Here is a 23,688-nt window from a genome sequence, read left to right as displayed (position 1 = left end):
AATCATCAAGTGAATTGAACTAAAGAGTCGAGAAAACAGGAAGACAGTCATAACATTGAAGTTGTTATCGCGCAAAAACAAAGGAGAGAAACAAGTATCGGAGATCATGAGACTCAAGGTTTAATATCTGGGAAATAATTATACGCGCGCGCGAAAACGGCAATAGAGAGGCGGCCTCATCGCGCGTAATTAACATCGTTAAAACACGGATATATTAAATAAATTACAAATAATTATATTCGACTATGGAACTATACTGTAAGCCACGATGCCGTATTAGTCGCGCGTACGATATCGATTACGAGATCGAAGCGCAACTCCACTCTTTTTAAAAACCTTCAAGTGAAAGATTGCTTATCGCACTTTCCTTTAACATTTTATCATATGCTTCGCACTCCAGTTTAATTTTATACTCTTGTATTATGCATTTCAATTTTCCTTTATTTTCAATATGTGAGATATACTCATTTTTAATTTCTGTGCTACCTATTAGCTATTTATCAATTTATCTCTAAAATAATTGACATACTGTTTATGAGCAGAACTTAATTAACATTAGTTCGTAATCATAAAGAGAAATGGAGCGGCAAAAATAATTTATTGCCATGCGAGAACCGATGTGCTTTATAGAAATGACATGAAAGTAACGCACGCACGTTTATATTGAAATTATCGATCTTTTATCATTATACGAGTGATTGCCTCGTAACGGTGCGGGATTGGCCGATACCGGTTTTCTAATAAGAAAAGACGATTAGAGCAAGACGCGCGGTCTGAGATCCCCCGGGTAGAAACTGCCAATCGTGGCCCCGATCGACCGCATTATGATTCAAATGGTTCCATTAAGTGTGTTCACGCGCTATTAGAGCCGCGCGGATTCTCTCGCCTTTTCCTCGATGTCTTTTCTTACGATTGGCCTCGGCCTTCGTAAATGACGACGGCGAAAGTGCACTATATTGATCCCCTCGGCCTTAACGCCGTTTCCATTAGGTTAACGACCTGCGACTGATAAAGTATTCACGATGTGGATAAATACGACGTGATTCCCGAAGTAATGTGATAAACGCATTCGCGAAAAGCGATTGAACGTTAGATCGCTTATCTGTATTGTCCGCTGCTGTTATGTATTCGCGATACATTAAGCGACGCGTTAAAACTCAAACGCAATTTGATCAATAACAACGAATGAAATCTTTAAAGGCTATAAAAGACAGAGAAATTAACAACAAGTTAACTTCGAAATGATTTCAATTGTTAACTATTACATTGCGAAAATTGAACGGATCTCAACCAAGCTAACGCTCAAGTTTACGCAGTTTGATACGATTCCATGATAGGTATTGGAAGCACATTATTTTCACGATCTAATTAATTACGGAGTAGTACTGCGGACGTTTCCAACTTTACAAGTTTGGTTTCACCATGAATCTCTCTCGATAGAGGAAAGTTTCGACCGCGCGCGCCGAGGGTGAAAGACACCCTCCAGGAGACGACGACTCTCCGGAAAGTGGCGCCTACCAACGGAGACGCCGAGCATCATCGGCGCGCGGCGTCCCGACGTCGCAGCATCCCTTCAATGGTGTTCTGTGACCTGCCGCTAGATCGAGATACCAAGCGCTTTCTATCGCGACACCGGGTATATCGCGCGCCGATAAGGCAGATCTTGTACTGTTACGTTAACTCTCGAACACCGAAATTTAATCTAAGGGAAGGTTATCTCACTACTTAAAAAAAACATTCTACTATCAAATAATTTTTCCAAAAAATATTAGCTGATCGTTCTTAATTCATTAATATTGATATTCTGTAGAACGAACGAAAATAAAGACAGGCAAATATATTCATTATTATAACGCTTAACTCATGCCAGTATCTAATATGTAGATATATTTCACGTATTTAAATAAAAAAAAGTTAATAAGTTAAAAAGTTAAAATAATATTCCGTCGAAATATAATAATTTTTTACAAGATATCATTTCTCACTCCTTATTACTTTTAATGCATTTTATGTATGTGTTGGAAACGATAAAGAAAATAAAAAAGGAGATTACATATTCAGTCATTTGTTACTACTCCTTAACTACGTCAAGGGTTGGAATGGTAGGAATTATGGTATTTTTGTGACACCTGAGCACATGTGGTTTGGCACCCCTTCCTCTTATGGAAACGACTCCTGGGCTTGTTAAAAAATTCTGCGGGCCTTTGACCTGCGTTGCGGACGCGCTGTGCCATTCTCGTACGCGTAGTTCGCCGCGATTCGAATCGCAAACGTACACGGCATCGTAGCAGGATATCCGTTTTCCCATTTGTCGGCCGTTTTCGTGAAAATCTGCCTCGTTAAGCACCTCGACGTATTTGAGGTGGCGCATTCACGCGTACTCGCACAATCCATCAAAAACCGAAAGCAGAAAGCGCGCGCGGCCGCCGATAGATTCGTCGGTGCAGATCAATGCGGGATGAAAAAAGGCGGCGAACGGAATAGTCCGTATGACGAAATATAAATCACTATCAAATCCCGTGAAACCCGCGAGTCTCTATCAACAGTTGTAAAGAGGTAAATCACTCTCAAAGGACCGTAAAGAAACGACTCGTTATCAAAAGCCGTAAAAAAGTAAATTGCTATCGAGAGTCACTAATCGCTAGTTTTTCGTGTATGCATCTCTGGTATCTCTAGTAAGGATACATCCACATAAAACAATACCAGAGAGAAAAAAACAGTAAGTCTAAAATATCTATAGATAAAAAAGTAAACTATAATCAAAAGTCAGTTTATTGACATATGTTGATAATTTCAATTATAATCAACGAATAAGACAAGAGATAACTTGAAAAAATCCGACATTGTTAAGATTTGTGTGTCAAGTAATAAAGTTATTAATAAATTATTTTTGAAAATTGTAAAAAAAGATATATAAAAAATTCAAAAATTATAAATACTGAAGTATTACACGTTACGTCCATCTATATGGATAATTACGGAAAATAAGAAAAGATAGCAAAAAATATATTATTTTTTTATACGAGCGTAATTAGAAAATGCAACAGTTAAACAGTAATAATTAGATAAATCACAAGAAACTCGATCAACGTGTGGTTTTAAACGGTTGATCGTCACATATACATGGACGTCGATATGTTCGGCTATCGCTTGATTAATCGCTTAATTAAAGGTCGCCAGCTAGAGAACCTTTAGGTTAGCATCTCCAAGCTAATTAACTCTCGACATGCGCGACAAATCAATCGAGTGGTAGTCTTTCAACCGCTCTCAAATTGGATTCATACGGTGGCATCACGCGCGAAAGGATATTGAACCGAGGACGAGATGACAAAGTTCAAATGAACGCGGAAGATGTGTCAATTGGTGTTATAAAATGATTTAATTACCATGGCGTTATAATAAGGAAAACGAATATTTATTAGACGTGATTCTGTTATAACATGGTAAGAGAGTAAACACTGTTTGTGAGATGCATCTAGCTAATAAAATCTTATATTTATTATACAGTTTACATTCATTATGGACATTATTTCTTTGGAAATTTTGATTTATGCTTTAATTATTTGTTGTGGAGAAGATTCATTAAAAATTGTAAGCAAATAGCCTTATAAGAAAAGTTTCCTTGGAAACTATCGACTTAAGATTCATCGTTAAAATTACGCGATCCGGAGTTCTTCGAACTCACCCTATCTAATCAGTGTGTTTTATTTTTCTCTGATATCATACTTCTTCCACCGAACGCGCGCAAACTTTTCTAACAAACTCTCTCGGATAATTTCTTGCCAAAGTGTACGAAAAACGGCGTAAAAAAGAATAAATTAACAGCGCGACACGATAGATTAAATTTACAAAAAAGAGCGTAGAACGCGTTTTCCTCATACAGAAATCGCAAAAGCTCTCTGACACAGGCGCTCTATATATGCTACGGCTTAACTATCCTTTGATATTATCTCCAACATTGCCTCCACTTTGTCTCTACCAACGACTCTTTACGTCCATAACCTCTGGTCCTGTACTAATACAGAAAAGGGTTTGATCTCTTTGACGAAAAATACGAGCTAATTGGCGTATATTCCACCGCGGTGGCATATTCCGGCGCGTTCGTTAGTCACAATATTCCCAGGAAACGGTACCAGATTCTGGAGAACCGCTTTGAGAGATCTGAATTATTGTCTTTCGCATTATTTCCTCACCGAGGCGACCATGCGGCTCGACCGAGTTGCAACAATAATTGTAATCTACAGCATCTCGTATATCTTTTATCCGCTTACCTGTAATTGTGCATTCGCGGCGAAAGATACCTATACTTACGCAGATTCGCAACGCACAAGTTAGTCACCTTTCGCACCTATGCCTATATTTTATATTTTCATCTCCCATGGAAAGAAAGAAATACGCATTGGAAACTCGAGCATTATCTCACGTATTGTTAATTAAAGTATCACGAAATCATTTGTAAAACAATCTCACCTATCTTTCCTGATTTAACAAGTTCTTAATCTAGTACGCCATTAGGTGTTCCTTTTATCCAATCAGTTTCCATGCAATTACCTCAGGGCAAACGGATATGGTGAGGCTTCGCATTTCCGGACGAAGCCAGATACTCTCTCGCTTCCGATACGTTTCAACGATTCTTCACGTACACGTGTAATGCATGATACGCGGACGTGTTCACGCGCCGCGACAGAAACGGTTCGAAATGTACCGGTGTAACTAAAGCTAAACACCAGCTAATGAACGCATACGGGCGGCTCTTTGGCACAAAGGTCCTCCCTCTGCTTTATATAAAGCACGAGTGAGTTATTTACATTGTGGTCGACAGAATTTCAAGCTGCACGAGGTTCTAATGAACCTTTACCTCCTCCACCCACTTGCCGCTATCATCGCCTTCCCTCACACACATCGTCTGACCGAACTGGTTCGTTCGGGCCAGCCAGCGTGTCGGGTCGTTAATTAATTAAAATCCCGAAGCGAAATCCGCATCGTCGCAAATATTTTAGATACCTCGAAAGCTTTATGAGGAAAATACTTCAAACTTCCTGACGCACCCCACCCCTTCCATTCGCTGCGCGTCTACGTTCACCCCCGGGGAACGGGGATTCATGGCGAATAGCTGTAGAACCTTCGCCGCACGAATATTTACGAAGGGTGGTCGCGAATGCGGGAAAAAAAGGAGTATTTAATGAAATGTACGTATGGAGAGAAAGAGAAAGAGAGAGAGAGAGAGAGAAAGAGAGAGAGAGAAAGAGAGAGAGAGAGAGAGAGAGAATCGGAAAAGGGATGCCACGGAAATCATAAAAATACCGCGAACCAGAAAATCGTAGAATTTCAATGATCAGCATTTAACCACTATGCATTTAATTTTCCTCGATAACTCACACTGACGCAAATATTTTTTTGCGGTTGAAATAGTCACTCGCTCGTAATTAATAGGCTCGCGTTGTATATATGTTCGATTATATCAAATATATATTCAAGAAAAAACTCAAAGATATTCAAAATAAAAATGGAATAAAAATAAAGCTACGGCACATCCCGTAGATACAAAATAAAAAATATTTATACGTTAATTACTATAAAAATTATAGCTACATTATATTTTGCAACAGTTGTCATAAAATTATTAGAAAGAGTAATGATTGTTAACTTTATTAGTGGGAACATCCTGTTACATAAAGTTATTCTCTTTGTCAAAATCATCTTGATTGAATTAAGAAAAGTTATCAATTTTTCGTATCATATTGATTCATGTGACATAATTAATGTTATCTAACTTATTAATATTATGTAATAAAAGTTATCTAAAATGTAAATTCAAGATAACTTTTATTACATATTATGATAATATTAATTGTCACATTAATACTATAATATTGAAATAATATTGAAATAATGCAAACAAGATCCTATTTTACGACCTAATTACCGGTAACACGTACATTTATTCACGTAAAACGTAATGCACAGCAAAATCATAGAAATACGCTATGCTATGCAACTCCGGACGAAGACTCCGGCAATGATGACAATCACTTTTCGAGATAACTTTCAGTTCCCTAATCTCTGTACTCCCCCATCCTTTCTATACGCTCCATTATTCTCTTCTACTCTTTCTTTTTCTGTCTCTCTTTCTCTCTCCGGACCGTAAGCTTGAGATTAAGGTCCTTTAACGACTACACGTCGTGGCCATGTCCAGCCGAATAATTACGAATATGAAACCCGACAAGCTTTGAGATTCGTATGAGACTTTATTTGACGGGGTTACAACTTGAAAAATTTTCACGGATGTCAGATCCATTAGCAACGAAAAAATAAAACATTGTACGTTATATAAGTCGATTTTGCTGAAAATTCCACATTACATTTCGTTTTTGTTCTATTAATCTGTTATAATTTACCGAGAAAATGTTACGATTTAATTAATGGTGCAAATATATAACCGAGGAAATCTGTTGCGCGTTATGGTCTCTATATGCTTTATCGTTTCCTGTGTTTATCGAGGGAAAAGGGTGTAATTGCATAGTAATTAATTACAGGTTGCAACTCGTTAAAAATGTTCACCAGACGTCGATAATCAACCATCAAACGAAACGTGAGAATATATTTCTTTCTTCGCTTTTTCCGACGGCGCTTATTACTGGTGACTTTTATCTAAGATGTTAGTTTCCAAGATCCAACACAAAAGGAAAGCGTCTTAATTAGACGAGAAGAACTTTAATTAGACAGTACGCTTAAGTGACATACTCAAGAACGACCTTTATCAAACTTGAACATAAGACTATAAAAGAGGAGAAAGAGAAGGAAGAGGAAATCCCTGAAAAATACGAAATCGAATTTCGAAACTTATCACAAATTTAATTAACCTAAATACTTAAGTATCTTTTACCCGAAAACGTACTTCATGTTCGAATATATTACGTACATGTAATATTAGGATTTTCATATTAAATAAAATTGGATGTAACAAGATAAAACAAAATTCGATGTTGCGTTTTCAAAAAAACATACGCCATTCTCTTCCATAAAATCGCCGATTAATTCGTTACATGTGAGTACAGCGTAATCACCCTTTGTGTCGCGTACCCATCCGCCTTCATCCACTTAGCTTTTCAATTATCAAGCTCAACTTATGTGCGCAGTTTGTGGCGTTCCGATAAACCACCCTCGAAAATCCCAAGCTTGGCGAACACCAGCCCCGAAAAATACGCCAACCACGAAGCTTAACATCTCGGGGGTGGTATTATCCGCGAGTGGTGGCGGGCAAATCCCCGGTTCTGCACGAGCCAACGCTTGGCTGGAGCAGATTGGCAGAGGAGATCAACGAAGTGGGCAGCAGCGACGACCTTGCGCTTCCTGGCTGAGTTTAATCAGCCGTACCTATCCCGAGCCATGCCACTACATACTATTCACGACTGCACCTTGGGGCGGCGCACTTAACGGCACTTATCCTCGCAAGGAATTGATGTGACTGGAAACTCGCTGTAAAACCCACCGTTAAACCGCGGGACAAAGCCATATCGTCGAACGAATAGACACCCTAGCGACCCTGCGCCGTGCGAGTTCGGAAAGCACGATCCCGATATATCCTCGCCACATGAAGTTCCGCGAACTTGCGGATCAGACGATCGAGTCATTGCCACAGACGTTTCTGCACGACTGACTCGAATGGTATGCGAGAGAGGATCAATTCCGAAACATTAATGCTTTGTCATCATTTAATTATTATTTAAGTTTCGCAACAAATTGTGTGTACAAAATCGCATATTAAACAGGTAAAGATGAAGATTTTTGCACTTGTCCAGATATTAAAATAATCGTCCATGCTTATTCATGTGATAGAAATCATATTCTCATTTTCAACGAATAATATATCGCGAAATTGGTAATTAATTATATCGTACATATTTCCGAAAATAGTTGCGATAAAGAAAGGAATTTTGAAGAATTAATTCCTTCCGGCATAAACATATTCAATTATAATTTCAAAATGCACTTACCTTTGCTGATTATTATTCGCGATAGGCATAGGAGTCGGCACTCTCGGTGGTGGAACCGGTATAGCTTTTCTTCGCCCTCCACCGGTTTGATGCACCGTCGGTGTTACTCTCCCGGTTGGTGCTATTCGACCGGCGGTCCGTGGTCTTTCTGTTCGCACCTCCATAGTATATATCTGTAAAAGATAATATAAAATATTTTGTTATTCAAAAAATTGTATTGTTTTATTAAAAATTTTTGAAAAATATAAAAATATATTACATTTTGTACAAAAATAGTTTATCTACAAAAAATAATTATGCTATATTTATATTTTTGTTATTTAACTTAATAATTAGATATTTGGCTGTATGGAAAATGTATTATCAGAGAATCGAAAAATTGGAATAAATATTATAGAAAGCGGTCGGCGAGTTCGGCGCAAAAGTATCGCTTCTCCGTAACTTCAGCGGCGCCGAAGATCACAGAAATGATGATAAATTCTGAAAAGAGCGAATGTTTGGAAAAAACTGACAAGAAAAAACGAAAAAGAGACTACCGGCCTGTACGACTACCAAACTTCTGCTTCGCGGTGTGTCGACTTTGCAGCTCGCCTCTTTCTCGCACGTCTGTTTCCCTTCGTTTATTCAAACTAGTTTAACGCGCTAAGCGGGTCTGGATACGATTCAGTAGCGTTACCATTAACCTTAGGAATAATACATGCAAAAAGTGTTTGGAAGGCAGGAAACAAAACCAATATACGTATGCGACGACATAATTCTTCTATCCTTGAATTTATGTGAAAAATAGAACATGGTTATAAAAAAGATTAACTATAAATTAAAAAAAAATTTTTTTAGAGATCAGTTATTTGTCTATATACGATCATTTATCTACAACCCATCCCAAGACTTCTTAAAAAACGAGAGAGAATGTTTTGTCTATGCAGGTAGAATGCAGATATACAGCGAAGAAAAGTCACGAACGTTTTCCACATTGAACCACCTCCTCGTTCACGGTCACTGGAAGAAAAAAACGCGCCCGGTACAATCTCAAGCCGGTAGTGCAGCGTTTTTGTCGCGGATGCTTTAACATCGCGGGCGTGAAGAACGCGAACGACGTCGGCAAAGGAGGAAACGAGAAGAAAGAGATGGTAGACGACCGGTGCGATCATTATTTCCCGACGTGTGTAGTCCACCGAGATAGGGATGCCGGTGAAACAATGCGCGCCAGCAAGTTGGTTTAAATATTCGGCCTCCGAATCCGACGCGGATACGCGCCATTCGCACTCGTATATACGCATGGGGATGCAACTTGAAACCGTGTATAAAGACAACCGTGTAAAAAGACAACAACAATACTTCCTAGGCGACATAATGGAAGTAAAAATTATGACAATCGATAATTAAAAATTCACATTAGAAGAATTATTAGATGTATAAAAATATATATATACATATATAGAGAAATAAAAGTTATTAAATAGTTTTTATCCAAACGCAGAAAAAAGAAGATGATATTGTCATTTTAATATCTTTCTCTTTTTAATTTTTGTGTCTATTTATCCCAAAAATAATAATTTATCTTAGAGATCATACAATTATACAAATTTAAAATTTATCTATTTATAATTACAATAAAACATAAATAGATATTGTTATAACCAGTCTATACATATGTTTATGTTTATATGTTATACCTAATCCGTACATTGTAAAATTAAATGAGAAATATAAAAACGATTTTTTTTTCCAATAAAAAATATTTTTAATATCCTTAAGATAATTATTCACTAAGTTATTTAAAAAGTCTCGTGTCAAAACTAACTTAAATTTCTATTTCACTATGCACATGTACTCTTCATTTTCTCCTCTTTTTCCCCTATCTCATATTTGGGTCCATACAGGGGCATGAAAATTTCACGATTGCACGGATTCGCGTATAAAAAAAATTCCGCTGTACGAACAGAAACAAAATATCGCAATGTTAGCGACTGTCAGAGACGAGCCGGGAAAATAAACCCCGGGCACCGACGGCGGCTTCACAATGGGGAGCATCTGCTTAGCAAATTGCGAAAAATAATAACGTTTACACCCGAATCCGTGGCACGGAGCACCGTAGGAGTCTGCCCCGTGGTATACAGCGTAATACAATAACGCCCACTCGTGGAACTGCGAATTCAGAGGCCGGGAAGAGTGAATGCGAAGGCGGACGATGAAGAGGATGAGGAAGATGAGAGGTGCAAAACGAGCGTCGTGCAAGCTCCCCTTCGTAGTAGTGCACCCGCGAAAACAATATGCGTATATATGTGGAGAATCGCAAAGAGAATCGTGTATCCGCGCATGCTTGTTACACGTGACACCGAGTTATCCAGCCGAAGACGATTCCGGAACTTCTTTGAGTTTCACTTCCGCGCCAGTGCATTCGCTATCATCCGTGCACATCTTGCCAAAGATTCCGTCGAGAACTTCGAGGCTTCGAATCAACGCCGCGATCGATTCGCGGTAAATCATTCTGTATTAGGTATATATTTTAATTCTTCTTTATCATATATGAAAAAATATACTATATATCGATAGCTTAACATATGTTTCTTAAATAATAATCCAATATTTTTCAGAAAATAAAAAAATTAGATACTAATTTTATTTTAATGTAATATATTTTTTGAGAACTATGTAGTATCAATTTAATATTTCTTAACAAACTAGCTATTTAAATATATTGCCTGATATATTAAACTGTGATATTTAAGGCGTTGTGTCATGAGAGGAGCATTTTTATTTAAAAGATGATCGAGATCGAGATAATGCGCAGTTTCATCATAAACCAGAGAAGTATGCGATTACCAATCTAAATTATTAATTCTGTCGCTCACATTCGGTGGAAATGGACGACCAATACGTTTAATGCGACATAATACGTTGGCATGACTAATTCGTGCTATTATCAATGATGCTAATCGCCATCTATCTACGAGAGTAATGAATACCGCAAATTAATAACGTTCGATTGACACGTAACGTCCGAGCTTCATCCGCTGAGCGACGTGCACATTGTGTTCCTAACAAGAGCGCGAGTTTCCCAACCCCCTCCGACTCTTTCATTGCATGCATGTTACACATCGATCGTTCGTTACGCGCGCACCTTCCGGCGACGATCGAAAAACGTCATTAACGAGAAAAAATATTTCCAATTTGACAAGTAGAATCGAATCCAAAGAATTACTCATGTTTAATAGGAATAAATACGCGATGTTTAATATAATACATAATAATTAATTTGTGCATCACCATTGATGTTACGGCTAATGCAATAAACGGATTACATTATCACGTAGCATTTTTAATAATACGATATGCACACTTTCCATAGACTCTCAATTCAATTATATAAAACTTGTATTTTTTAATAATAAAAAAATCGCTATTAACGAGAAATGTATTCGTCGTTATTTAAATGAGGAATTACGCCGACAATGTTTAATGCTGAATTCTACATTAGCTTCATTATCTCATCTCATGCAATGAGATAATCAATTAGATTATCATGCCGATCGCCACGAGTGAATACGACAAATTAATAACAGTCGATTGATATGTAATATTCCAGAATGCATTTCGCAGTCTCCTAACTCCTTTATGTTCGCGCACCGAGCGCGCGCGCGTGCGCTTTCGGATTAGAACGAAAAAATGTTATTAACGAATGAGAAAAAAGGGCGCCGAAAAAAGATATTTCGCTTTTCGTGAGGAGAAAGGAGAAAGAGAAAAAGAGACAGAGAGACAGAGAGAGAAGGGGCCGCATTCAAAGGAGAATTTATCGGCGATATTTCTCGACCGGACGACGTCGGCGTCGCGCAATGTCGGCTTCTGTCGATTCCTATTAATCATTGGCATACAACTGAGCGTACCCGTATCAACACGCGGACCGAAGATACATGTCGGGAGTTTCTCATGCCGCGACGCGATCGCCACATGTGACCACAATCCGACGTTCTCATGGCGATCGCATATCCGAGGTATCACGTGCGCGACACGCGTGCAACTAGCAATCTTTTCTGTTTCTTCTCTCTTTTTTTTTTCATAACTACATTGCGATAGACCATTCCCTTTGCGAACTGACAAATTAAAGCGAGTACTGTTATAAAGATCAATATAGGATATCTCTTCTAGGTCGCAGAGAAGTGAAATTTAAAAAAATAAGTTTTCTATAATTTTTAAGTCAGGAATATATATACATATCTAAAAATTAGAGAGCCAATAATATAGAAAGGTAATTTTAGCTCGTACATTAATTCCAAACGGATTTTTAATTTTAACTCAGTGCCTTATGTGCATGCGTGTGTTTTATGTATTTTATTTGAATGTAAATTGTTTTAATATTTATAATATTTAAAAATTTTATGAAAATGACATTTAATTCAAATGCAACTAAATTTAAATTAAAACTTTATTTTATAAAACGTTAAAATATTATTTTATTATTTTATTTCATTATATTAATTAATATTCTCTGTTATCATCTCCATAATAAAAGTTATGTAAACGTTACTAGACCATATAACGTGCTGTTATAACGTTATATAATATTATTGGTTGATATAATTAATATTTTTCAGACGTATTCTTTGATGTATATGTGTTGTTCGTTATTATATTTATATTTATCATCGCGCGGAAAGTTTCCCGAAAACTCACGCGCGCGACTGCAACACGCGCACGCTTTTCCTGTCCCCTGTTATGTTTGTTTAAGCAAGTAAATGATCTATGTATCTTGTCCGCGGCCCGAGACGGACGAGCAGACTTTATAAATTCAGGACAAATTAGTTTATCTTTGAGCGATGTTTACTATACACTAAAAAGCCAGCGGAACCGCACAGCCCACCCACACACAGTCAAATCAAAGGCCCCGCTAAAAATATAACATGTTTCTCATCACAACACCCCTTCCCGCTTTTTCTTGACTTTATCCCCCTCTAGTCGTACGTCTATCCAGGAAGTTGACTTAGAGTATGAAAAGCATAATTATACATCAATATTAATAGTCATTTAAAATTATAAAAAATAATAAGTATTTATTTATTACTAGTAATTATTTTTTAGTAGTAATTGAGAAATTATTTTTAAAAACAACCAATTTTTCATTAATAAGAACTTACTGCATTGTTTTTTAATAAAAGCACATAAAATACATATGCTTTTAAACATCGCATTGCAATGTTCAAAAGGAACTACATATTTATCGCCATAATTTTTAAATTTTTATTCAAAAGGTAAACTCAGGAAGCTTGGGTTAAATGACTGATGTCGAGTAACTGCATTTGCTTTTAAATTAAATCTTAGCACATAGAAAGAGGTCGAGTGTTCCATTTCATAAAAAAATTGCTCAGTTGTGTGTAGAAGGAGGAGGTGTTCCTAGCGCGTATGTATGTGAGTGCACTTCATATTTTTAATGGTATGCCGGTACCAGTGGCATACATATACAAATAAAAAAAAATGCAATAAATAAACTATACGTTCGTGTTCTGCAAAATATGTACAATGTTGGTACCAAGCATGCAAGATAGGATAAAATAATATTACATACAATTAATTGTACTATTTCCTTTGCGGTTTTATACTACTATGTAATTTGTGAGAAATGGAAATTTCGCTAATGTGAATTATAATACACGCATTACAGATTACATATTATAATTGTTCAAACCAAGTTTAATTCCATTAAATTATACTTAATATCGAAAACAAACGGGATTATATCAGTAGAATAATACTATAATCGTTAAACTAAATATATGCAATCTAATCAAGAAACATTTATCAATTAGCGGAAGATGCATTAGAAACTCATAAGTGCAAATCCAGGCACCGCGAATCATTTTACGCTCGTCATTTTCACTTTAAATGTGTAATTTTCAATTATGAAAAACTATAATACCCGATATCATTGCATTTTCCATTGAATTCTGAAAGAGAAATCAAATCCAATCTCTGGTAATTTTTTAATGAAGCATGAGATAATTTATTTATGTAATATATTATCATATCTGCGGTATAAAGATTTACAAAACATTAGACATTTAAAAAAATTATCTCACGCGACCTCAGTCCCTGATATTTTACAAGTTAAATATCTCTTTTTTGGCATAAATTATATTATTGATGTTTCTCTAATATTCTTCTCTCTGCGTGATTACATTTTTTGAAAGAAAACTGACATAATGGTTTTAATATGTACACGTATAATCGAAATATTGCCAATCAGTTTTTGCACATCATGCTTTCAGGCTAATTTCCTTTCACGAACAAGTGATCGATCGATATCATTTATCTGCACTTTCTACGCTCGTTTCTACTGAATGCCCATCTCTGTCCTTTCAACAGACGTGACAAAGTAGTCCACACAGAATTATGATCGATGTTGTTTGTTATCGAAGGGGTTACTGTTGGCGTCAATTTTCACACATGTGGTCAGCATATCAAATGGTTGTCGTTTGTCGTTATGTACAACAAACTGAAAGCAATCGTAACTACTATTTTCTCATAACAAGTATATTTAACAGCATAAAAGATTATAAATTTCTTCGAAAAATGACGATCAATCTTATGATCAATTTATATTGCATACATAACTTAATAATTTATAGAAATTGTAATTAAAAAATTTCTAATTGTGTATCTATTAACGAAAAATAAAAATAGCCATTGGGAAATAGTCATATCGCACTTACGATATTTTTGTCATAAAATATGTAAATGCTTCGTTTCATCATATATTTGTTCTTTGCAATAAATGGTAACGTGGATACTGGATGTGATTTATAGATTTAAAATTTCCTATGTGATATAGTATCAGGAGAGAATTTTCAAACAAACGCATAATAAAGATTACGTTGTATGTACCTAAGTATTAATAAGAGAAACGGTTAAAGTTAAAAGATACCACAATCTGTCCTAATCTGAAAAGCTGTATCGAGCGTCATATTAATATCCTACGAGTTTTCGTGATCCTGAACGACGTTCGAACGTGCAGCAAGCGAGACATATGGCAGGCAAATACAAACGGAGCAAAAACAAATAGGTGTCCCGCTTCGGTCCCCTTCGCGACCAATCTCCCCGTGCCCCTTTAACAACGCGGCCACGGTATACGCGACAATGCCGGGGTTAATGAAAGACGTGGGTGCTAGTTATGGATGCCATAACTCAGTACGGACGGGGCGTCGCGCCGTAACGCCAGCCAAATCGGTTGGACTACACCTTCTCGTATGCGTCTCCCTCCCATTACACGACTTCTGACTCACAACCCGCGGGGGGTCCACAGAGAACGCGGGGATAGAAGAATAGCGATGAACGGGGATGAATTCATGCACTGCCAGGAGCTTATCGTTCGAATGCTGGAAGTATTGAATGATCAATAAAATAATTTACTTGGTATTTTTAATATCACTAGCGCGTCGCCTAAAAGAAAGTGTTTTTCTTTATTTAAAGAAATGTTGAAATTGACTATTTGAAAATATATGCTTTCTTTCTTTATACACACGAAGAAATTTTATGAAAATTATAGGAGAAACCTACTATATGTATAGCATATCTTAAATTTCCTGTTTTAAATTTCTTTCAAAGTATTTTATAGCTAGCAACACGACTAACAAAGATCATTACGACGCCGACAGCTACGGCATCACGATATTTCTGTGAAGATGATATTTAACAAGACATTAATTATTTACGCCAGCCAAAGAGAAGATCGTCTACGCTCGATAATAACGCGCAACATTCCGAATTTACAAAATGAACAGTCCGGCTGCTTTGGCGCAATAACGCACCTGATACAGGCTAATGCAACGTGTCTGAGTTCCAGCTCCTTCGTTTAATTAATTAACGGAACACCGAGAAGACGCCGGGTTTCTTCTGCAACTTCTTAGTTAGCCTCTTCCCCGTCGTATCTTCCCTAGCTATAGGGAAGCCGCGCGCTGCAACTCTAGCTAATGAAGTCCCGAGCGCGCTTCGGGACTCGAACAATAAACAGTCCTAGTTAACCTCGGTGTAAGGCACGCGACCGTGGTATGTCTCTCTGCCTCTTTCGTTATACTTCTCCTTTAGGAGACTTGGGTCCTTTCCGTAGCCCTGCTCGAGTCGCAGGAGTCCCGTGAACCCGCGGAACAACGTGCTTGTCGCACTTGCACGGCTGCTTCCGAAAAGGCGCACCGAGCATATCGTGAAAGGGACACGATTTTTTTTCATATCCCTTCTTCTTCCCTTCACGATTTATCGACCCTCCTCTCGGTCGTGTGAGCTTTGGCATTACGTTCTCGACAAATAAAATTTCTTTTTCATTCAATATAGCGTATCATACATATGTATTTTTGTATCAAAAGAATTATTAAAATTTATTAATTTTATTCTGTCTCGAAAAACGGTCTCGAAATACGAATAGCTTGCGAGTAAACAATTTCGCAAGTCGGACAATTGCCGATTATGAATATTTAGTCATGTGATTCGTACATTTAATTACGTTAAGTGAGGATTTATTCGCCTAAACTGGGGCACAGTTATCACAGCGAAATAAATCAGTGGAGTAATTAAATATTCAGTTACAAACGCGTAATCGCTGTTTAGTAAATCCCACTGTAGCGTTTACGCGCGCGAACGCTTCAAACATTCAAATTTACTCGCGGTGGATAATTGGTAAAGTATTCAAACGTCGATTCGGCGATGTTACAATCCACGGTACTTAACCACGGCTGGCCGTCGCTCATTTCACGCCGCGCTCCGGCTCGATCACATAGAGAAATAGGCCTCGCGATTTAATTAAGAACGCGAATTTAATTAACGTCGCGAGGAACATTAATTACCAGCTCCATGAACGGCAACGGTAATGCGTGCTTTGTAATGTTGCCTCTGTAAGGTACGTTTCGCAGCTGGAGTAACAGGAATGGATTTTGCAATCGGCATTGATGAGAGTTCGATACGATACGCCCTCGACGCCGCCGTACATGCGCAGGCAGGCAGGAATTATTGCGCATTCGATAATTAACGAGACGGAATAAGACCGAACGACATAACGAGAAGAAGAGCAGAACAAAACCAAATAGATCCTTGAATCATCTCGACGCGTTCCAAATAAGATCATCAACTTCTTTGTGCCAAAGGCATCTAATCGCATTTCCGTCGACCTTCCCCCTATACCATTTTTCACCACTGACTGCATATCCACTTATAGTTACCTCTATGTGTGTTCGCCTGCTGTGCCACTTTCCCGTCTATAATTTTCTGTATACCCCGCACTATGATTCACACCGTAATTTTCCACCACCACTAGGATCGTAGAAAAATGTGACTACGAGATAATCTCGTAGCAGGATATGTTCCCTGCAAAAAAATATTTTAAAAATATCTGATATCTTTAAAAATATATATATATTATATCTTTAAAAAATCGCTCACAAATGAATCTGTGCAAATGTTAATTAAAATTAAGCGTAACTGCGATCTTAATTAGTAAAATGAAAAATTCGGATTTTTTAATAGAGTTATCGTTTGTTATTGTTAAATATCGTTTAATCTTGAAGCGTTTTTAAATAGCCAGAATGTAAATTTTTCGATTGAAAAAGTTTGACTTCACACTTCTTTTTCGAAGAGGTGATACTTCATCGAATTTCCAAAAGCAGAAATACGCGAGCGTCTGTATGCAAATTGGTATGAAACATGTACACCCGTCATAAACATTTTCATTCCATTTGGCAATGGCCGACGAGCAATAAACCAATTAACCCATTGTAAACGTACCATCGACGTCCGTTACATCTCGATCGCATGCGAGATCGCGGTCAAGAATCATTTTGCGGCGCAGTCGGGGAATAATCAATCGCGTTGGGAATATCGAGTCATCATCTCCCGTACAGATTGTCGATACGTTAACGTGTACCAAGTGCCCGTTTCGTCGCGTTTAATCACCGCTGCAACCATTACTTCGTCGCATTATGACTCCATCCTAACAGCCCACAAACGACAATTTTGTGTCGATTCACGCGCATGTAACCCCGGCAGCCATACAGCACAAACGCGACGTTTAACAGCTTGCTGCTAATATGCGCTACGATTAATTAATACAGTTAAAATAATTAATATATAATCGATTAACCTAAATCAACTGTGGAATAATACAACGGCAATCTCCTCTATTATGTTATGATAAACGATTGTTAAACAATTTTATATAATTTAGTTAATTCCAGTAATTAATTTATATTCTGAATTTAAATAAAAATAATATTCTAAACTTTTCTTTTAAATTTTAAAAGCAAAACAATATCTTTAAAATGTAAAAGATCTTTATATTCTATTTGATAAAATAATTATTGTATTTCTTGAGATCCGCAAAAACAAGCATTGCTGACGAAGCAGACCAAGAAAAGGTTTTTAAATAGCATTCCAATGACATTATATTTTACGACAAATGCATATCTCAGAAGTCCATGCTACCCTAGCTCACATAAATTTAAATAAGACGCGCTTCTCAACTTAATCCCCGATTGCAACTCTCGCGTGACACCATCTTTCGCCCTATTTAGGATTAAAGAAACAGTTTTCATCAAATAACATCCAACAATTTTTTCTGTTTTTTTTTTAATTACGATTTTTTAATTACGATTATTTAAGGTGGAGTAGATAACATCAACATTAGTAAGCTGTTATTTTTGGAAAGCAGAAGTGGATAACTTCGTTCGTACATTAGACATGGACCAGAAGAGCTCAATGAAGTCCGAGCCATCTGGCTGGTATTACGAATTTAGACGGTAAATTTCGGCAGAGACTAATGAAGAGATTCTCTGTTATTCGATTAACCAATAATGGAGACGAAAGTGATATGACGGTCACGTCCATACATCAATTTTGGACGCACCGGACAACAGCATTGCTAGAAATATCGTATTTTATCGTTGAGTCCTTGTTGCTCATAACTAACAATAAGTTGGGTAAGGGGATAAAGAATTCCAGTTCTATATCTCCTCAATAAAGCACAAAGAATCACAAATAAAAGAAACATGAAAAGATTTCGACTCTATACTTGTTCAGATTTATCATCTTCTATATAACGATCAAGATCGGAAGAAGTAATCATCATAGGGGCGAGACCCAATAAAATACAAAAGATATAAGGTATAATAAATAAAATACACTTTGATTCAATTGGAATTTGCTAAATTCTAGCATGATGATTATTGAAAAAATAAACAGTTTGAAATAAAGACTGTTATACTTCTGCAATAACAAGGCAATCAGATGATCAATTTCTTCATCAAAGTAATAATTTAAATTTGATAATATTTTAATGTTTTTCTTTACGTGCGAAAGACATTAACTGATAAATGATCACCTAATATTTTTATAGCCGAAACTAACAATAAGATACTTGCACAATTAACTACCAAGAATAAAAATAATAGAGTCAGAGCGTAGAAATATTTTCCTTCGTTTGCTGCAGACTCCATGAAAGTAATCCCGGGTAAGTGGAGAATATCTCTTATACTCCCCACGCTGACTGAAAAGTAATAAAAGTGGATTACGCGGTGGATCTCCTCATGCGGCCCTTCCTCGAGCTTCCGAATCTCGTCCCTTCCAGAAGCGGGAAAATGGATTTTATGACACGCAGGGGTGAGAATGCAACTGACTGACTTGCTGACTGACTGACTGATATCGGGAGTCGTGTCTTTGCCGGACTGTATCTACAGGGCGTCCCAAAATCATCAATAGAACGTCTTCCTAGCCACATGATCTATGAGAAACTTCGAGAAGTTATATATTTCTTTATTTCTTATATCTTCTAACTTTCAATACTTAACACTATGAAAAATAAATTTTAAATTTAATAGCTGCTAAGATAAAGTTTACTTAAAATTATATGAAAAATATTTATCTATTTATATTATCTAGTGCGCCAAAATCTTTTACCTTTGAATAACTAATCTCAAATAAATAACTCTATTGCCATGAATGCTTCGACATTGAGAGAATCGCCATTCATCTTAGTCTAGTCTATATACTAATATCCGTGGCCGAAGGCACATCCGTTGATTCTCGGGCACCCCATATCCAGTGATAGATATCATAGCTATATATATCAGCATGGCGAGCGAAAGTAATAATAAACAGTTTATCTGTCCGCTGTGCATAAGCGGATTATCGGCGATTCCCCTTCTTGTAACCCGAGAGCGGGGGAGGGTAAGGCCGATAGGCAAGACATGGCGTACCTTATCTGCTATCATCAGCACTCTATCCTTTCAGACCCGCTATTCCGCACCCCTTACGATCCCGATACCACCTTCCTTCCTTCCTTCAGCCTGGCCTGAACCCTCGTGTCAGCTGCCTACGAATATATATGCGTCACGTAGCGACGACACGCACGATTTCTGAATATTCATAAGCCATACCTCGACACCCTTACGCGTCCTCCCGAGTCACTCGACTGCGACGAATACACGCGGCTTTCAATTTGTCCAAAAAATTTCTTCATATCGGATTAAAACTGATATCTACTTATAATCTCTTATATTACAGATTCGAAAAAATTCGAGAAAAGATTCGAAAAAAAAATCTTTACATCAAACGCCAACGAAAATAACTCGAAGGTTATAATTTTTGGATTTTAACTATATGACATAACGGTTTAAGTCTTTAATCAAAGAACAGATGACCTTTGTCGATTCCGAGATATATGTCACGCGAATTCGGAAATTATATCGTTACACGTCAGCTGGTTACTGGGTATCGAGGATGAATTATTAGAGCGTAGAGGGTGCGGTACGAGGGTGCGAAGGAATTCGACAATGTCGCAATTACTAAGGGAGGAAAAAAAAGAAAAGCGGACTCTCAGGGATCACCGTGCAGAAACACGGTTCGTCGGGTGGAAACTCGTGATTAAAATCCCAGAGGTGGCATTAGTGCGAGAAAACGGAGAGAGAGAGAGAGAGTCCTAGGGGTTCCAAGGGGGTTCCCTGCGCGCGACGGTCGACAGGCTCATGTGTTCGAACGTCGGTAGCGTTTAAACCACGATCTGCATTTAAATTGGCTGCCGTGCCGATTCGCACGTATATATACGTACGCGCGTACGTATCTATACACACCACCGGGTATGTTTTCCTACGTGCCACGTAGCTCTGACGGCTCGTGCTGTTGTTGTTTCGTTCCCTCCGCGGATCCCTTTAAGCCTTCCATTACGTTCGATTCCGCGCTCATTTCCTTGAGCTTAATTAAATAATGAATTTCAAATTTTACCCCCTTCTTCGCCGCGAATAGAAATAACATTCTCGTCGTCGAGGAAGTCGCGGCAAATCCCCGCAATTGTACCTATGTAAAAACGAAAATGGATACCTGTATCGGAGTGTGATAATGCTCTTCCTCTGATTGCGATAAAATGTAATTCTTATACATATATGTTTTTAGAGAAAACGGAAATATTTCGGAAGAGCACGAGTCATCTTGTGTAAAGCGATTAAAGTGGTGTACACGTAATTCAGGTCAGTAAGGAAAGGCGCGTGGAGGGAGATAAATTGTTTGAATTTCCACCTGTAATTAGCTAGTATTTGTTAGTTAATTAACTGAGAGAAACGTGCTACGTGATGGGCGTACCTAATGCATTCGGCGTAGTCTCTGCATTCCATGTGTAAATTCAGTGTCTTCTGTCGCATTAACTTTGTACGCAAAACGTAGTCATTATGTCATTAATGAATGAGAACCATTACAATCATCATTTAAAATGTGACTAAACATCAGAGAAGTAAAAATAAAATTAACAAAGAACAAGGGAGATTCGGAGGACCGGTGATTACAGAGATCAAAGAAAGCAAGTAGACGAGATGAGAGCGACCCGAAAATCGAACTATCTCGCGCGGCACCGCGTAGTTGGATATCTCCAACTCTGTCTTGAACTTATATAATAATATGTATATGTCTACTTATTCGTACATCCGAGAGAAGTGTCAAGTGTTAATATTTAAATATAATAGAAATAGTATTAAGTTCTATTGTATTAATTAACTATATTTTAATTAAAATATAATTAATAACATATTTAAAATTTTCTTATAAAATATTATTTTTACGTTAATCTTTTTGAATTTGATGATCTGAAATCTGATGTTCAATATGAGTTTTGGAGTTGTTTCTCTCTCTCTCCTTGTCTGTTCAGTTACACAGACACATGCAAAAATCTCCACGAAAACTTGATATTATATTATCTGTAGAGCAATTGTCACAAATGATTGGATGTGGTACGTCGGTATGCACCTACATCCTTGTAACATGCCTTACGGACGAACATGCTGACATCTTATCAGAATTTTCATCTCTCACCTTCGCGTATCGTGACACCTTGTACGCGCTAAAAGGTTCTTCTACGTCGCGAGTGTCCTATTGAGACGCTCTCGTAACAACTTATACGAGGGTTCCTCTCATTTTTCTTTCTTTTCCACTAAATCTCTCGTCCGCAGCCAAGCACTCTTTCCGCTTGCATCTTGCGCAAGATTTAAAATCGAGATTAAATGCAAATTTTTTTTATTACGCCTGCGCGTGTTTCAACGAATTTGTTATGCAAGATTAATGTTGAAGTATAAACATTGAAATCGCATAAATATAGATCAAACAGAACATTGATAATTTGCTATATTTTTAACGTGAAATGTTTTATAGAATTCTGCTCTTTGACAAGTCGCCACAGATCTGTAATAGCACACTGATCTAAGGAGAAGAAATTGGAAGGTAAAGATAATAAATCTTTAAAGTTTCAAAAGAGGACGACGCGGAAGATGGAGTATCTGGCGCATTATATTTAACTTCCGCGACGTTTTAATTGGCCGGCAGCACGGGCAGTAAGATCTTCCCAAGTTTCCGGTAAGAAGCCCGAAGAGTCAACAGGTTCAATAAATGTTCCGCAACGTGCGATATTTGATGAAGCCTGGCCGAGGTAAGCATCTTCGGAGATTTCCACGCACAAGTACGACGAAGAAACCGACATAACGAAGCGCAGATGCAACGGTCCAGATGACGCGACGACCGACGGCTTTCAAAGATAACGAGAAAAAGAGATGAAGCAGAGAATAAGGGGGAGAGAAGCAAGGAAGAAAGATCGTAAAGCTCGGCTGACTACTCGTAGGCGGAAAAACTTGAAGCTTAACGAATAGGTACATACAGCAAAAGATAAATTTCAAGAATCTCGACCTGATATAACCTCCTCCCCGTCCTCTTCGATGCGCGCTTCATACGCCGAACGAGCTTTTAATATTAAATTCCGGACTCTTATGCCGCCCACACGGATCTTCCTAGACGTCATTTCACCTGAGCAACTGGCATTCTGTTCCGCCGGCAGTGGGAAAAGAATGCTACTTATTTCGGGGTTCGACGGCAATCACGGATCGCGTTCAATACGGCTGGTTGGAAAAACCAATGAAAGATATAAAACTATATATTTTAGGGAATATCTGTTCGTACGAGACATTCTACTCACATTGAAGCAAAAATCGTCGATGCATAAATAATTAAAATTAATAGCGCGGCCAAAATCGTAAAAATGGAATGACGTTCTCCAAAAAAATCACTAATTGTAGTGTGTGTGTGTGTGTGTGTGTGTGTGTGTGTGTGTGTTCGAAAAAACTGTATGAAAGAAATATGACATATAAGAAAGAAATCGCTGCAGAATTATCTCAAAAAAGTTAGA

General features: G+C 37.6%; 1 protein-coding gene across 4 annotated transcripts in view; it reads right to left on the bottom strand.

Moving 5' to 3' along the window:
• LOC139817564 (uncharacterized) overlaps window positions 1-23,688 on the bottom strand; it is a 325,316-nt gene that overhangs the window by 262,466 nt on the left and 39,162 nt on the right. For all 4 annotated transcript variants that reach the window (XR_011733273.1, XM_071785773.1, XM_071785766.1 and 1 more), the window contains one exon: window positions 7,998-8,170. Coding sequence is in view for 3 of the 4 variants with exons in the window: in XM_071785773.1 (XP_071641874.1) it covers window positions 7,998-8,170 (173 nt within the window). In the remaining variant the exon portion in view is untranslated. The remainder of the gene's footprint in view (window positions 1-7,997; window positions 8,171-23,688) is intronic.

This window comes from Temnothorax longispinosus, chromosome 1, assembly GCF_030848805.1.
Source record: "Temnothorax longispinosus isolate EJ_2023e chromosome 1, Tlon_JGU_v1, whole genome shotgun sequence".
Classification (NCBI taxonomy): Eukaryota; Metazoa; Arthropoda; class Insecta; order Hymenoptera; family Formicidae; genus Temnothorax; species Temnothorax longispinosus.
Note: the sequence above shows the minus strand (reverse complement) of the source record. Positions and strands in the feature narration are given on the sequence as shown.